This window comes from Genypterus blacodes, unplaced genomic scaffold (genome assembly GCF_046128005.1).
Source record: "Genypterus blacodes isolate CSIRO-AG114 ecotype Tasmania unplaced genomic scaffold, CSIRO-AGI_Gbla_v1 ptg000048l_1, whole genome shotgun sequence".
Classification (NCBI taxonomy): domain Eukaryota; kingdom Metazoa; phylum Chordata; class Actinopteri; order Ophidiiformes; family Ophidiidae; genus Genypterus; species Genypterus blacodes.
In genome coordinates this window covers 979,532-997,500 of record NW_027466861.1, presented here as the reverse complement: position 1 = coordinate 997,500, position 17,969 = coordinate 979,532, and the positions used below count along the sequence as shown (strand labels likewise).

At 46.5% G+C, this 17,969-nt stretch overlaps 1 protein-coding gene across 1 annotated transcript in view; it reads right to left on the bottom strand.

The window, feature by feature from the left end:
* The window catches only part of csmd2 (CUB and Sushi multiple domains 2), a 189,818-nt gene that overhangs the window by 40,542 nt on the left and 131,307 nt on the right, over positions 1 to 17,969 (bottom strand). Inside the window, exons 31-42 of the mRNA XM_076149883.1 lie at positions 17,706 to 17,900; positions 16,925 to 17,041; positions 15,021 to 15,134; positions 10,546 to 10,641; positions 9,779 to 9,982; positions 8,876 to 9,000; positions 5,830 to 5,926; positions 5,224 to 5,328; positions 4,737 to 4,855; positions 2,407 to 2,476; positions 621 to 737; positions 299 to 508 (exon numbers count right to left, since the gene is read on the bottom strand). Of these exons, the coding sequence (XP_076005998.1) occupies positions 299 to 508; positions 621 to 737; positions 2,407 to 2,476; positions 4,737 to 4,855; positions 5,224 to 5,328; positions 5,830 to 5,926; positions 8,876 to 9,000; positions 9,779 to 9,982; positions 10,546 to 10,641; positions 15,021 to 15,134; positions 16,925 to 17,041; positions 17,706 to 17,900 (1,569 nt within the window). The remainder of the gene's footprint in view (positions 1 to 298; positions 509 to 620; positions 738 to 2,406; positions 2,477 to 4,736; positions 4,856 to 5,223; positions 5,329 to 5,829; positions 5,927 to 8,875; positions 9,001 to 9,778; positions 9,983 to 10,545; positions 10,642 to 15,020; positions 15,135 to 16,924; positions 17,042 to 17,705; positions 17,901 to 17,969) is intronic.

Genomic DNA, 17,969 nt, shown 5'->3' with positions numbered 1-17,969 from the left:
TTAGGCGTCACGATTCAGCCCCATAACTTACATCATCATCTCCGCCATCACACTCCAGTCCCAACACACTGCAGGGACAGCAAATCCAACTTAAAGGGGACTAAATATAGAGATATACAGTAGACACGCTTATTCTTCATTTACGCGGTTGTGTCCACTGCTCTGTGTTGATTTTTCGTCTTTCTCAGGCCACACTTGCAAACTACTACAGTCTCTAGTTTCGCACTTCACTGGCGCTTCTACCGAGGCGTGAAGGCAGATACACGATTAAGGCTAGCGGCCCTGATTGGTCTCTTACCTTGGTATTCAAACCTGAAACCCGGTTTGTTCTGCGAGTGGTCACTGTGGAAATACACCGTGGTCTCGTGCGAGGTGGTGAGCAGGGAGGAGGGGATTTCCTGGCCGCTGAATCGGCCGATCACGGCGCTGGTATCTAGGGGGCCGTTGCGTATCTCCAGGAAGTCGTGGTTGGCCTCGGTGGAGAAGTTGAGGAACTGGACGTGGGCTCCTGGGGGGATTTCGACAGAGAAAATGGTTGAAATCGATTTCCAGGGCGTGGAGCTTGACGAACAGCGGACAAAATGTCCAGCGCGTGTCACAACCTCTCTCAGCCTGCTCACCGTAACCAACTGGCAGATATATTCTCCAGGTGCAGTCACTGTTGCTAGGGTAGTTGCCGGGGAAACCAGGACTGAGAATCATGCCCTCCATCTCTTCACGGATTCCACCACATTGAGCTGGCAGAGGGCAGACAGAGCGTGTGGTTAACAGCCGTAAACTGTGACTTCAGACCAGAATCAAACAACAAACACGGTCCAGTGCAGATCTGGAAACGCTCAAAATGCTACTGGGGAGAAACGCCGGCACCATAACGCAAAGACGTCACACAACGCACGGCGAGTCGTAGGAGGTCACGGTGGTTTTTGTTTTCCGGTTGAATCGGCGCCAGACAGCAAATGTTTACGGTGTTTAATGGGATGAAGCTGAGCTCCAAAACTCTAAACTTATTGAGATGCGAATTTGGAACAAATTGAGAGGAAAATGCTGGATGGAAACTGCAATATTAAAAGCATTTTCAAGATATTTGTTCGATAGAAACTCAGATGAAAATGCATCTGCTGAATACTAAAAAACGAAGGCAAATAGACTTCAGTGATTCGCCGTCCCAGCTGTTCACCCATTTCGGAGATCACATCAGAGAAACAGAATGGAGAACAGCAGCAGAATTCATGCATTTATCACAAAGTATGGGCAACTTTCCTGAAGCAAATAACTGTCTAGGTTTTTAAGAAAGTCTGGGGGAAGAACTTAGATCTTATAAAGGAAGGATGAAGGTTTAGGTAAGTCCAGAGTCTGAAGCAGCAACTCAAATCTCCTAATTCGCTCTTATTGAAAACCTGGATGGAAACGTGGCTGCTTATTCTTTGGGTGCTTTGGCTTTAGGTTCGGAAGTAAAAATTCAGCTGTGGACCGATTCGTTCCACTTTCTCACAACAACACCTGGTACAAGATACTGTTTCTCCACAATGTCCACAAACTACACACGGCCTGGATGGGGTCCAAACACGAGTGCCGGTTTTCAAACCTGGCATTTTGTGACGTGTTATGATGAAAACGTGCACCGTTGTAGTAACCCTGCAAGTGAATCTGTACCTTCAGAGCAGCTCACCTTCTCCCAGTACAACTCTCCTGGTGCAGCCATTAAAGAACTCCGGAGCTCTTCATATATCTCAATCTGCCACCCTCTCCTCTTCCCTCCTCCTCCTCGCTCCCCTTTTATCTTAATCCACTGGTGGATTTAAACATTTCCTCGACTGAAACTCGGGAACGAGTCTACAAAGCGCTGAGATGAAAAGCGCCATGGAAATGAAAGCAGAAGACACGACGCCGCAAAGGACGGCGAAACGAGCGGAAGGTCGAGACACCGGAGGATGGAAGAGGTGCTGGGGAGAATCAACTGACTCGATGAAAACAAAACAAACGCGGAAAAGGTGAAGATTAAGGAATAAACAGCCTGTAAGTTGAGAGAGAGAAACCACACAGAGCAGAGCTGAAGTGTTTCCAGAAGGCCTGAGCGAGGGGTTAACCGTTCTCCTTTAGCAGAGGAAAGAGCCCGAGGTAATCAGGAAACTGCTGATGCCTGGAAACACAATGAATCTTTCAGCGACTTCGACCAATCACTGCCCCCAGAATGGAACTAATTAGGCAACTGTAGATCCTTTCCAATTCCAAAGTGAGTCCCATTCTTCTGGAGGCAATGCAGCGAACATGTCCAGCGTTCGCATAGATGTCGGGGGTCGAGATGCCAAACAGATTTCCGGAGCAGCAGAGAAGTGAACGGGGGGGAATGTAATTGAAATAAAATGAAATCAGAGCAAAAAGATAGAGGCGAGGCAGTGTTCTTACCGATGCAGAGAGGAGGTGGGTAGTTCCATCGCCTGACAGTTCCAGGCATACAGGTGATGTGAGAGTTCCCCTGTAACCAGACATGAGTACACACACACACACACACACACAAACACAGTTAATTAATTTGCTTCTCCACACGACTTCTGTTTGCCGCTATCTGAGGCGATGGAACAATGCAGCGGGGCCGTCACCAGCGCATCCAGATGATCACACAGAGACAGGAGTGGGAGAGATTACAGAGAAGTGTGGGTTCATTGTGTGGAGTTTGAATTAGAAAAGGCATTTTAATGAGAGAACTCCAGCGGGAATTCAATGGGAATGTTGCCTGCTGATAAAATAAGGATGAAAATAAATCAAAAAACTATCTGACGTTTAGAGATAATGACCCGACTTATGTATACTTTAACAGTGTATAAATATTCCCCGTCAGTTTCGGATGAATTTTTGATTGAGATTCCGGAATGATGGTGATGTTTTATTAACATGGATCAAAACACTTCAAACTCAAGGCAATATGTCCTGATGTGACATTCTGGCAACAAACTTCACTATGCGAGATGTGGAGATCTGGATTTAGGTGCAAAGCATTCAACCAATGAGCATTAAGAACATTGTTTGGATCAGGTAAAACCCCAGTAAGGTTTGCATTCATACATATTTACAGGAAATAAAAGGCAAGATGTTCATAATGAAATATCATAGCAGAGTTAGAGAGGTAAAGAGGCACGATAAAATAAAAAGAAACAATCTGCTTCATAAAATCAGCTTATTGCTTGTAAAATTATGCAAAGAGAGAACGCTAGAATTACGGTTGTTTATGCAAAACCTTTTTCACTTAAACATTTATTGTCACCCTGCCACATTAAAATTGAATGTAAGGATTTATAGCAGTGAGAATGTGCAGATACATCAAAGACTTTGATTTGTTTTAAGCATGGCAGTGCAGTTGGAGGTAAGACAAATGGACGCGACAACCCGGCGGCGTGATGATTGCCGGGGAAGGGAGAATGACGTGAGCGGGGGAAACGTTTCAGTGTGAATCCGTGTGAACTACTGGGATCCGATGTGTTCCAGAGATGTCAGGGCGCCTCCCCAAGCCTCGGCGGAGACAAACACGGGGAAGGTACTGTATGCGAGATAGAGTCGAACTTGGAAGTTGTGCAGAAGACGAAGAGTTTGCAGCCCGTGAAACGCAGGGTGAGGAGCACAAAGTGTACTGGCTCTGCCTTAGGGTGGCTGGAAGTACTCGCTTAAGTAAAAGTCGGCAATTTTCTGGAAGATCACCTCGATCCCATCTCTTTATTTTGTAGGTCGTAGCGATGTATAGATATTTGAAGTTCATTTAATGGGTCTGGGTCAGCTTTGAATGGACCCTTATGGATCAGCCTAACACTTCAAAAATCCTATAAATGCGATTCCACCTGATGTTATGAGGTTAGCCAGATACAAATATGTTCACTATTGCCTCATAAATGTGTGCTGTCGCCCCATAACATGAAGCAGTTGAGAGATATATGTGCATTAGGGCGTTGTAAGGAAGTATAGTACCCTAGGAAAACAAGGCGTTATTGTCATCAGAGCACAACAGAGGAACCAAGATGACTTCTATGTTGGTGTTGGCCCCGTGGGTGAACGCAACATAATGTATATGCATACATTCCAATGACCTAGTTTGGATGTAAATTTTGTTATTGCTTCACGACCTCCGCAGTTACAGTAACTCTAATTGAATTGCGCTAACAATCGAAGGACGTTATGAGCGCTGGCTTTGTGCCAAAATAATTTCCCTGTTTACAGCCTGAGGGATGCGTGTGACATATATTTCATCAGCAGCTCAGGTCGTCGGCTGCCTGCCTACCGGATTTTTGCGGCTGCACGGAAAGCATGTGGGCCGGAAAATCAAAACGATGTGTTGGAGGAGATGTTGCGTGCGCCTATGACTCGTCCTCAAAAGAGCACAAAGGCAGCAGAATGTGTCTGAAGACGTGAAAAGTGGTAGCAAATATGTGCTCCGTGATTTAGAATTCCGGCTTGCATGTGTGAAAAGCACCCATGCATGCTGGCACCGGGCTGTAGCATGCACAGAGCCTCGTGTTCAATCAAATTAAAATGAAATCCACATTGCTACAACTTCTAAAACGTCTCCCCGCAGGTTCCCTCTCACTGACATGGCCAAGCCACGGCCGCCCCGGAAAAGACAAAGAGAGCAGAAGCCAAAGTGACAGGAACACAGAGCAGATGGCGCAGACAAAGGTGAGAAAGGGGGCGAGCGACGGGGAAGGTTTCACGCTCGCGGTCGGGCCGAGCTAAAGGCGGGGCGACGTTACCTGGAGAGTGTAGCCGGGCTCACACTGGAAAGACACCACGTTGTTCATCTGAAGACGCTCGCCAACCTTCAGGCCGTTCATGGGAACCACAGGCTCTGGACAGTTGGTGAGAGACACCGCTATGAGGAGAGAGAGGGGATGATGTCAAGAATCTGTGATCTGAACAATAAATGTTGAACACACTTATTGTAAGTCGCTTTGGATAAAAGCGTCTGCTAAATGATCGTAATGTAATGTAATGTAATATGAAGAAACAAGACAGTAAGGACTGAATATTCATGATAAATTCCAGTATTTGACAATGTTTAGGGTTAGGGTCCCTACATATCAGCAGGGAAATACATGATATATAAAAAAGCAAGAACAAATCAGTTTTACTTTCCTTTCAATACTTGAGTACAGTTAGTAAAAACTAAATCTGTTTTGAACAAGATACCTGTAGTACGGTAACCAAGTAACCACATGGTCGGCTGAGCTTTGTACTTACTTTTGTACTCCAGCCTGAACCCAGCAGCAGACACACTGATGTCAGAGAAAAAGTGGAGGTACAGCTGGTTGGAGGTGCTGTTGAGGAGAGCCGGGACTGTGGTGCCTTCAGGGTCAGGATATAACGTAGAATTTAGTGACGCTTTTACCAGCTTGGGCAGAACATAAACTCAGAGATCTACATTAGGAACTTTGAATAGCACTTAATAAAATGGCCAGTGTTGCCCTAATTGTTTGAGCCAGGCACTTCACTTTTATTTCTATAAATTAGGGCACATATATCACGTATTGTAACTTGGTTTCAAGCCCCAAACAAAAGAGTACACCATTATGGTCATCAGTAGTATTATTAGATAAGTTGAGGCCCGAGAATGGACCCTTGGGGAACTCCACATGTAATTTTGTTCACTTACAAGGTCAAAGGACACAAACTACTCCCTACACTGAGATCCAAGGTCCAGGATATCTCTCACACACACACACACACACACACACACACACACACACACACACACACACACACACACACACACACACACACACACACACACACACACACACACACACACACACACACACACACACACACACACACACACAGCAGTACCTGAGAAGCTGCCGAGCATGGTGTCCGTGTTGTCTCCTCCGTCAAACACCTCCAGCGAGTCCCAGTTCTGCTCTGTGACAAAGCTGATCACCTGGATCTGCAGAGATAAAGAGAAGGACGGGTCAGGAGGAGACATGGGGAGAGAAAGAAGAGCTTTAGTATGGAAAACAAAGAAATAATCAGGAAGGGCTAGAAGTTTCTCAGTAGGAGACAAAGTTATTTTAATGAGTCTTGTGTTCAGTGTCAGTTTTTGTCTGTTAAATGAAGAAACACTGATAAATCTCCATTGTGAATGTTGTGCATTAAAATCACATTTACAGGTGAAATTGCCTATTATCCAGACTCCATTTAGGCATTTACTCACAATGAGCATTCCTTTATGTGGGCTGCAGTGTTTAACTAGGTGTTTCGACCTTTTTCATTCAAATGTGAGTAAACTTATGTAACACCACTTCACCGGTTCGGTTTGTTTCAGAGACACACTGAACTTTTGCCGGTTCCTTGTGTTCTCTGGTGTTAGCTAAAACTCATCCACCACCTCAGCATTCACTCTGATCTCTTTCCCTCTCTCGCACATCCATTCCTCTCCTCCGCCACTGATGGTTATAGATCGGATGCGGGCCAATTAAAGGGGGAGCGGCGGGAGGCTGCGGCGCGTCCCAGGGAGACGAGGCAGATCACAGATTGATCTTTCATTAGGGGGCCACGGCAAAATGTGCAGGCAAGGCACCTCGCTCCTCTCAGCTCTCCTCGGGATCGTGACACTCCAATCTAATGTGACTCTGCTGGCATTGGCAGAGCAGAGGAGGGGATGAAAGTGAGAAGGTGAGGGGGAGGGAGCTAGAGAGGGAGAGAGGGAGAGAGGGAGAGAGGGAGACGAGGTGGACTAGAAACAGTAGAATGAAGAAGGAGGATCCATGTCCAGAGAGTACGGCTGCACGGTCAATTTAACAAATACTCTTCAGTTATTTTAGATTTCGGAAGCACAGGCAGTAAAGACACCCGTGGCACAATGTGTGTATGCATGTGTGACGCTGTGTGTGTGTGTGTGAGACAGAGAGAGAGAGAGAGAGAGAGAGAGAGAGAGTAGAGGTGGCTTCAAGAACACACATCTCATACATCACTGCTGAACTAAACAGCTGTCAGGTATGCGCACAGCTTCCCTCCCCCCCTCTCTTTCTTCCTTCCTTTCGCTCCCTCTCTCTCCCCTCATTCTCGCTCTATTTCACCTCCGAGCCTGTGCCCTGTTGGCGTGCGGCGCGGCATGCTAAGTGCGCCTGCGGGCCGCCTCGCATGTTTGACCTGCAAGGACAGTCGGCCGAGGCGGCGGAGTTAATAGCTGAGGGACGCCTCTGAGGTCATTAGCCACGCCGGCTAAAGCAGAAGCCAAAAAAATGTTCCATCAGGCCGATCCGCAGGGATGGCGGGCGAGTTCCTGATGGAGCTCCGGCACAGACACACGATCCTCATAGAACGAAAACACGCAGGACAAATCTACTGCAGAGGAAGAGACGGTAAAGTAATTGATTAGCTTTTGACAATTTTACATCAGTATTTTGTGATCCGAGTCAGAATTAGTTGCAGTGATCTAATAGGTTAAGTTTTAAATCCGGTTCTATTCTCCTCAATGTGAATGAACCAAATGTGATTTCTTCAGCAGTGTTCCTAGATATGATTCATACCCAATCTCTGAGCATGAAAAGAGGAGGAGAAGGAGGAAGAAGAGCAAGAAGAGGGAGCATCAATTTGAACCCATTGAGTCCCATTCATTTTGACTGAGAGCTTTAGAAGTGAAACCATTTTGCTGGAAAATGGTGAGGTGAGGACGGTACACAAACGGCAACAACAATGGAGCTCATGTTTCTGTTAATCCATCTGTAAACAGAGAAGTGTTCACCGCTAAAGACCTTGCGAGTCGGGAACCCGGCAGGACTGTGAGGAACGGAGTCAAAAGCAAACATCCAAGCAGACAATCCCCCGAATGAAGCCGTGGGGAAGCCAACGGAGACTGAAAGCTGCAGCCGAAATGGATTCAAAACCTGCTCCTTGCGGTTCACAGATTGGGTCAACACGAAAAGTCGTCTCTCTGTGTCTATACTTTAGAGGTGCGATCCACGGCGAGGGATTAGCGGACAGCTGATCCTTCTCAGCTGAGATGAAGCTGTTTACGTTTCATTCAGTGAGGAGGCAGGAGGATCGGAAAAGCTGCAAGGCCAAAGTTTAGAGATCGATGCTGTTGGATGGTTGAAGCAACACTGGGCCCTCGCTGTCCTGCTGTGTTTATAAAGTTGTGGTTGCTGACAACAAATGTATTAGTGCTAGTCTCTGACCTGTATTCCCGATCCTTCAGGCACGTAAGGACTGAATATTCAGCAGTGTTCCTAGATATGATTCATACCCAATCTCTGAGCATGAAAAGAGGAGGAGAAGGAGGAAGAAGAGCAAGAAGAGGGAGCATCAATTTGAACCCATTGAGTCCCATTCATTTTGACTGAGAGCTTTAGAAGTGAAACCATTTTGCTGGAAAATGGTGAGGTGAGGACGGTACACAAACGGCAACAACAATGGAGCTCATGTTTCTGTTAATCCATCTGTAAACAGAGAAGTGTTCACCGCTAAAGACCTTGCGAGTCGGGAACCCGGCAGGACTGTGAGGAACGGAGTCAAAAGCAAACATCCAAGCAGACAATCCCCCGAATGAAGCCGTGGGGAAGCCAACGGAGACTGAAAGCTGCAGCCGAAATGGATTCAAAACCTGCTCCTTGCGGTTCACAGATTGGGTCAACACGAAAAGTCGTCTCTCTGTGTCTATACTTTAGAGGTGCGATCCACGGCGAGGGATTAGCGGACAGCTGATCCTTCTCAGCTGAGATGAAGCTGTTTACGTTTCATTCAGTGAGGAGGCAGGAGGATCGGAAAAGCTGCAAGGCCAAAGTTTAGAGATCGATGCTGTTGGATGGTTGAAGCAACACTGGGCCCTCGCTGTCCTGCTGTGTTTATAAAGTTGTGGTTGCTGACAACAAATGTATTAGTGCTAGTCTCTGACCTGTATTCCCGATCCTTCAGGCACGGTGATCTTCCACACACAGTTGAGGCTGTTCAGGTACGGCTCAGGAAAACCGGGAGATAAAATGGTCCCTGTCCGCTGGGTGAGATTACCTCCGCATGGAACTGCAGGAGGAGAGGAAACGAGGAGAGGAGAGGAGAAGAGGCAGGTTAAGATGGCAACACATGTATCTCGGTTATAACTTTAATGTGGCTGGATGAAGGAAAACACACACAGTAGATGAGCATACATGTGTAAACTTCACGCTGTTCAATCTTCAAATGTTTTTCCCTCAAATAAGAAACAAGTAGTGTTATTTTTCGTAAATCAAGACTGATTAACAAGGATCACACAACACAAACTAAATGATTACATTTGTCGCGATTGTAATTAAGAAATAAATCACAAATTCACACAGGCAACAAGTAAACACACACACACACGTGCTCATGCACGAGCATGAACACACCATGTTAACAGACACACCCTAACAATCTTAAGGCTTGTTTACACGCATCACACACCGTCTCTGGCTCGTTCACATATGGTGAGAAGGCAGGAGCATCTGCTGCAGCTGTATGCTACATAAACATGTGTTTGTTTTCATATAAAACACGTGTGTATGTGTTTCTCTGTCGTGTCTGCCACCTGTGTGCCGCAGAGATGAATGTTGTGGTGAATTGCTGCGGGCAACGGCTGGCAGCTCTCCTGGGTTTGGCCAGCATTACTTTATATCCACTAGGGGGCGATAACGTGATTTTGCTAAATAAACAAAGACGGCTACACGCAAACATCAGTCTCAGAACAGGTGTGTAGACGTTGAGGCGAGCACAACATAACAGGATGTTTACCTTGCGTACCTGTGTGCAGAGTCATGTTAAACGTGAGAATCAACAGACGTACCTATGCAGCTGGGTATGGAACTGTTCCACTGTGCCAGGGCGTTGGGGACCGTCAAGCATTCGATGGCGCTGGACCCCTCCAGCACGTAACCTGGGGTGCACTCGAAGCGGATCGCCGCGCCCACGGCAAAGTTGTTCCCCATGCGCCGGCCGTTCCGGGGCTCTGGGACTGAGCTGCACTGGGTGGCGCTGGTCCTGGGCACGGCTGTGGAGGAGAAGGTGGAATCTCACGAGGACGAGCTAACAATCGCAGTACTCGGTCGATGCAGTGATGAAGCTCTCCGTGCACCGAGAATAAGTCATACAAAAGTGATACAAACTGCTCCACACTGAGTCAATATTCACGCAATAAAACACAAAAACATGCATTATTTATTCAATAAACTTTCTCCAACCGCCGTTGCCTTTGGATATCTTCAGCAAGTGTCATCCCTGATACTGTGCGTTGTTTAGGGAACGCAACAATTCAAAGGAAAATTCCCTCTTAAGGGAATAGAGGAGCAGGGGAGTTTAAACACAACCTTTTAAACAGACTGCTACTCTTTTGCAGAGTTAATGCTCCAGGGCGCACACACACCTCTGCACACACACACATGCATCGCACGGATGTTGAAAGTAGACGAGATGAATCTTTGAGAAATCACTCTGCAAATCTATTATGCATTAGAACAGGCGGAAACCAACGGCAACAAGACCACAGGATCTGTTAGTAGTTGTGTGTGTGTGTGTGTGTGTGTTGGTGAGTGTGTGTGCATGTCTCTCACTTACCCTGGTAGACGAGGTGGAATCCTCTGGAGCTGGCTTGGCCTTTGGAAGTGAAGCGGATCAGGATTTGGTTGGTGGTTGCTAATGGCAACGACTCGCCTGCAGAGACATAGTTTGTCATGTTTATTAAAGTGCTGCTTTCACTGTGTGTGTTTGCGTGTGTGTTTGAGCTGTCAACCTGCTGCTGATCATATGAGCAAACCTGTTCCACAAAATCAATTTTCTGGTTTGAATCAGTTGAAACACTATGGATGAAAACTCCTGTGGGTCAGGATCCTGCCTCCTTTACATAAATGTATACATAAACACTCATATCCACAGTTTAGCAGGGGAATGTGAACAGAATTAGATTTAAATTTACGATGAGATTGCCTGATGAGAGACAAACGCATACAAATCCTACTCAACATCATAACCAAACACACATATGCTATTATGGATCATATCCAACTAGAAACGCATTTCCTGAAGAAAATGTTGCTGTGATTACAAACGGTGAACATTTTGCCGAGTGCTGAAGAAGAGCCCTGAAGGATTGAAGCCTGATGGCCTGAAAAATGTCTGAATGGTTTCTGTACCTGAATGAATGAATACATTACAAGCAGTTTGAGTGACAGCTAAAGCTCAAACCCTTTGAAGCTGTCAATTGTTTATGAAAAAAAAAAGAAGGTGCAGCCAATTAAGCAGAGACACAAAGCTGAGTCAGTCACAAAGCCACAACTAGCTCAAATGAACTTGCTGTGACTGCTTGAGATGCTGGTGCTGCTACCAGGATGCCAACCGGGTTTGTTGGAGGTCAGTGTTTTACCGAGACGCCGCTCATTGATTTCCCACAACAAATTAAAGTGTATTGATCATTTGGAGCAATATTCAGTGTGGCACTTTGATGGCTTGTGTAGCTACAGAGACACAACATCACAAGATTTACTGCATGCAGCCGGATTGAGACTAATGCCCCAATCCCACATTTTAGTCTCTAGACTCTTCAAAGCCGTCGTGACAAATTAAGCGACTTAAACGTGGTAAAATCCCCTTTAAAACACAGGAAATGAAAATCCATGCTGTGGATGATCTAATCTGATGTGTAAAATGCACAAAAACAGCAGATCCAATGACTGATATCGCTGATGTAATCTCCAATCTGTTGTTTTGACTGGGGTGTGAGAGTGTGTGTGTGTGCCTGCCTCTCTGCAGTGGCTCTCATTACTCTGCGCCTGCTTGCCGTCACACTGTTGTGGGAGGCAGATGTGCTGTACCCCAGAGGCAACAACTGTGTGTGTGTGTGGGTGTGTGTGGGAGTGTGTGTCGGGTTTCCTCTGCGATTTCTCCGCCACTAGTGCCCCATTCTTCGATGCGGTGTCCTGAGATAACTCCGGCAGCGCAGTTTCTTGGTGCGTCATCATTGAGATTTCCACTGTAGGATCCCCACAAGGCATGCTGGGTAGTTTATTACAGGAAGCCCTTGCTGTGTGCTGCCAGAGCGTGTTTCATATTTGGCTGTGCGGGGCAGGTATGCATCCTCTGTCTGGACACTTTCCAATTCCGGCACCACTTTGCCCTTAAAATGATCCTCTATGTTTCTATAAAAAAAAACAGAAACAGCAGAACAAATGGAATCTGCCGAGGTCGCACAAACGCTGCGAGTACAACACAGAAATACGACTTTGACATGGTCTGGATGATTATGGTCCTGCTAAGGTCTTTCTGGCAGTCAGCATCGCATATAATATACTGTTTTTTAATAGTGCCGCGTCAGAAATAAATCTGGAACATTCACAAGATTGTTTGATTTTCTCGATTTTACTACCACAGCCAATTTTTGAGTAAATCCTGTATCGGTGAAGTTAAGATTAAGTTTATTCATCATGTTGCATGCAATTCACGCACAAATTACATGCTATTGAAATTTATCTTTCACCCTCTCTTACATATCACACACACAAACACATGCATTTCAGAGGGGGTGCAGGGCAGCCATTTTTCGGCGCCCATGGAGCAGGTGGGGGTTCGGTGCCTTGCTCATGTGCACCTCGGCAGTGCTCTGGAGGCAAACTGGCAACTCACCAGCTACCAGTCTGCTTGCTTGGTCCACACAGGGGACTCGAATCGGCGACCCTCCGGTTCCTAGCTGTCGACCTAGCAGACTGAGCTACTGCCACCCCGTACAGTGGGGTTCACACGGAACAGTGGGGTTCACACGGAATGTTTAGAATAGTAAAGATAGTCTTCAAGGAGCTATTTCCTTATACTACATTGCCATTCAGTGGACAGTTAGGGTTATGGTTTTTAATTCAGGGAACCTTTTTTTCTCTTAACCGTTATCATTTATGTTTTAGACCATTCAAAAACTTACTAGCTAGCTAACAAACTTGCCCAATCTTGCGTATACAGGGTGTGATTCTCTCTCCAAACTGCTGGGTGGCAGCAAACCACCCTAAAGCTCCTTTGCCAACTGCCAACATGCAGAAAATGAAGAAGAAGAAAGATAGGGCAGGACGTGACGGTTGATTAGTTTCCATATTTATGCTGGTAAAACGAGTGAACCTCCAATTTTTCTTTGATTTGATTGATTGATTGGCGCGCGCTTTGGTCTGGAATCCCCACTCGCTTCCTGAAAGGACATGCTTTGTCTCTCATCGGTGATAACAGCTGACGAAATGAAGTGAAATTGAATTAAAAAGTGTGTCAATCTTTAAACGACGGCGGCCGGAGTGACAACATCCTTTCCTGAAATCAATGGAGGAATTAGCATTTAGATAAGCCTGTTTGATTTCTTGATTTAGCCTCTCGCCTAACACGCCGTTTCCTTGTATTTTCTAACTCTCAACTCTTTTTTTACCTTATTTGTTGAGTCTAATCGTTCCCCCTTATTTTATTCCACGTTCCGCCGATGCATCTAACATCTCCCCGTCGCCGCGTTTTCTTTCAGTGGAACCACGAGACGAGTTTACATAGAAACGTTTCTCAAGGTAAGCAGATCCGCCGCGTGTTTGGGAGGCTGTAATTCCCTGTGCTAAACAAAGAATATACCGCCAGCAAAACAGTAATTCCCTGACAGCCGTATATTTACTTCATGTAATGCCAAACAGCTTTGTTGGCATATTTAGCCTCTATGTGTGAATTTCCTGCTTTTACGAGCTAACCGGTGTGAAGTGTTTTCGTCGCCCTGTGAATACACATTGACGGATTAAACCGGATTCAGTGCCTGGGTTGTGCCCGCGTGCGCCTTTTCCGTAGTTGATGAGGTCTTCTGTCGCCGATGTGTCATCTCCGCTCGGCCACGCCTGGTTAGAGCGCGACGGGAAGCCGCCGCCCGGTTTATTTGAGCTTTAAGCTAAGCTGAGGCCGTTGTGGACACAAACCAAATGAATCAATTTGCTTTTGTCAGGCCTCAGACTGGAGCCTGGGTGGGGGGGAGATAAGAGAGCTGCCCCCCAACTCCGGCACCTTTTCGCTCAGGCAGCTGTTGAGGCGTTGCACCTTCCGTTGTCTTCATTATTGCGTCATTCATCTCTTTTTCTATTCTGTCAACAGTGCTGGCATTTGTCAAATGTATGCATCGGTGGCTTTACAACGCAAATATCCACCTCACCTCCTCACTTCCACACCACAGCTATTATTATTACTCTTGTCCTTTCTGCCTTTTCTACATCCTCTCATATAAGCTTTTCATTTCTTCTCATATCTACTGTGTGTGTGTGTGTGTGTACGTATCTGTGTGTTCTTGGATTCCTCTGTGTAAAGTGTGAGTTATAGAGATGACTATATTCCCTACATGACATTTGAGGGTCTATTTCTCCATTACTGCAGTGCTCCATTGTGCACAATGAGTGAGAACAGACATACTATTGCTTTCAGACAGTTAATTTAAATTGCTTACATGTGGATGGTGACATATTATAAGCAAAGAGCCGATCAAACATGGATCTTTCAGGGTTTGGAGCTGTCGATTTGGAGTGGATTTATAAATGTACTAACATCACACCGTTACGTTTAGTTTACGATTTACAGTTTGAGATGGATTAGACGAGGTAAAAGCTGAGAGTAAATGTGACTCTTGGATAACAACAGGCTACGATTAGACCAAGTGTGTGTGTGTGTGTGACACAAATTCATGTACACATCATGTGCTGATTATCTCTGCGACTCTCAAGTTGTGGTAAGACTTTGTTTACAGCCCACCTTACACCCCTGGCAGCTCTGCTTGTGTCAGCGTTTCCCCTCACACTTTAGCTGGATTGCTGTAAAAAGGATACAGCAAAGACACCAATTTATTTAATCTCCTGACTTGTTTACAGTATTACGATTGGGGGATCAAACAGTTAAAGTGCTTGCGTTGCTCTGGGATACGAAGTTCTACATGCAGGCATGAGTCATATCTCAGGACTCTCACCAGCTGCCTTTCAACTCTCTCAAGTTTGACAACCGCTGAAAATATCCCTGGTAGCACCTGTACATGTGTGTGTGTGTTTATGTACCTGTGTGTGCTCCAGACAGGGAACTGAGGACACGGGAGTGCTGCGTCGCTCCGTCGTAAACCTCGACCACGTCGTTCAGAGCCGTTTGAAAGAAGGCGAACTGGCTGAAGACCACTAGAAGAGGAAGAAGCAGACAGAACATGAACATCAGAGGAACCAGGAGGTGAAATGATTCAAGATTTATGGGCTCGACTCGGACGCATTTCAGCGATTATAAACAATCTTTCACGTCACACTGTGGTGACACAAAATGAGGGGAAATCCACTGCTCTTTTTAATGTCTCCAGGGCAGGCAACACCGGACATGTTGGAAACAGTCCTGTTTTCATCAATGTATTTTCTTACTGCAGCTCGTCTCTACGGTGACAAATTAATGCGATCAGAGCCCTTTGGCACTCGTTGTAATCCCTGCATATAGTAGTTTTCTTGGTCAAACTAACTACTCAAAACTAGCCACTAATTTGCTTCACAATGCTGATGGAATACATGAACATAGCTGCAGAATTGTACAACCATGACTCAGCGAGCGGCTCCGTCCATTACCGCCTCCTCATTGTCGGTGTCTCCCCTCTCTGTCCGTCCTCTGGGTGCTGTGAGCATCTCGCTGTCGATCCCATTGCGGGAAACAGCCTGTCATTATCGCTGGAGCATCACCCTAATGAGAGTCTGCAGGAATTTCTGCTAAAAAAGCATTTGTGGCTCGGCGCGACAAAATCGTGTCTCGCCTTGGGCTTTGCTGTCCATTTTCCCAGGAAATAGAAATCTGGGCTTTAATTATTTCCATTTCCTCCCTTCCCTTTGACTTCATTGAGTGAAATATGCTGCCAGCAGCCTCCGAGAAGAACGAGTGCCCAGTTTGGGAAATGGCGCCAGGCCTCCGAATGTGTGGCGTGACCTCAGCGTTTTGAAAGACGCGCATGCCCCCCCAAAGCCAAACACAGGCAGGCTGTTTGGTACAAATTAGCGATGATAGGATTTGAGTTTTTCCCTAAGAGAGGCTCAGTGTTAATCATTAGTGAGTCGGGGTGAAGGGAAAAGGCGGAGGGGAAGGATAGTGAGGCGCGGCGACAGAGTGAAGCATTGTGGATATTTTGGAAAGTAAACGAACCCCGTCGGTGCTTCTGTGTTTGCGTGTTAGAGCCGTCAAACTTAGCTTTCAAAATAATTTGCTGCTCCGACCGCAGATCACACATTCAAAAGAAGCTGTGACCTTTAAGGCGGAAATACCAAAAGGAAGTGGAACTCCAGAGGTATCACACACCAATTATATTTTCGTTTGCTTGTGTGTGTGTGTGTGTGTGTGTCCGAACAGACTGAATGCATCGTGTGTGCTATTGTGATTAAATTGTTCCGCTAAAACACTGTGACAGACAAATATGGAAACTATCAATCACTGCTTGATTGAGTGTGTAATGTGTTTGCCAAAATATATATGAATAATGGGGACATTGTTTTTAATGTGTATACATTTTCAGTGCTTAGACGCATTCAGTAAATGTTTGTAGTGATTGTTATCAAAGCGCACAGAGTGTGAGAGAGCTTTAACAATTTTCCCGCAATGCCGTTTCTTTCCTTCACACACTCGTCACTACGAATATTCAGGTGTGAAAAAGCTTAATTGTTTTCCTGACTGAAAAAAGGATAGCGAGTCGTGAAACAAAGCCGTTGTTTTTCAGTGCGTTCACACTCATCCCGGTCAGTGAATGATTCGTTTAATTTGCTGCCTTTGTGCTTAAAACGAGCAAAACTGGTTCCTTGACATTGTCGTCATCCGGGGCAACAAACCTATGAACCAGTGAACACCAAGCCAGTGTTGGATAGGACCAAAGGATGAGCTTGTGCAGGTTGAGTCGATGTTAATGATCAGGTCTGAACTCGGCTCTCTCTCTCTCTCTCGATCTTACCGTAGTCTCTGGGCACGACCACGGAGTACAGGCAGGTCCGCGCGCTGCTGTAGTTGCCGGGGAAACCGGGAGACAGGACAACGCCCTCCAGGCCCGAATACTGCCCGCCGCACGGAGCTGGAGGAAGGAGAAGGAGAGAGAGAGAGAGAGAAAGAGAGAGGGAAGCGAGGGCAGACAGATCGGAGGTGAGAAAAGCCAAGAGTGTGTAGGATTCCATTTCTCACTACCCCCCTCGCTTCCATCACTCCTAAATTACTTTTCTTGTCCGATTGGGCTTCGGGTGGAAGACGTCCCCGGTGTTTGCTACAGTGAAATTGCAATGTTTTCCAAGTGTCCCTGTGGGTTTAGCCCGGCTGAGATGAAGCCCCAATCTGCACCGCTGCCTAAAGCCCCCCAAAAACACTGCATGCTCCTATCTTTGTGCATGATTCATGAGTATGTGAATCTGTGTGTGTGTGTGTGTACCTGACATTTAACCAAGGCCACCCTGCGAGTGCCAGATTATAGAGACGTGGAGCTTTTACCAGCTTTCCATGGGAATATACGAGGGTACTCCTGGATGTGAGAGCAGGTTCTTCCTACCGAACAGCGGCTCTGACTAAACCGCAGGCTGCATTAAATCTGCATCATCGTGTCTATAAACATTAGCTTAACCCACACCTTCCTTCATATGGGCCCGCAGGACGTCGCTGATCACATACACACACACACACACGTGATGAATCCATAATCACAGATCTGTTTGCGTTGCTGTAATCGGTCTCCAGATGTCAGTGTTTACCAATGCAGATGGGCTTGGGTTTGTTCCAGCTGGGCTTGCCGTCTCCCCCCATGATGCATGTGAGGGCGGGGTCCCCCTCCAGCGTGTAGCCGCTGTCGCAGTTGTAGGTGACGGTGGAGCCCAGCTTGAGGTCGCCGCCCACCCGCGTCCCGTTGCGCACCAGGCCCGGCTCGAAGCACGACTCCCTGGGGTTCTCTGTGGAGAGAGGCAACGCGCTGGAAAATCAGCTGCGGCGGGGGGAACTCGCTCTGGAACTCAGTTAAA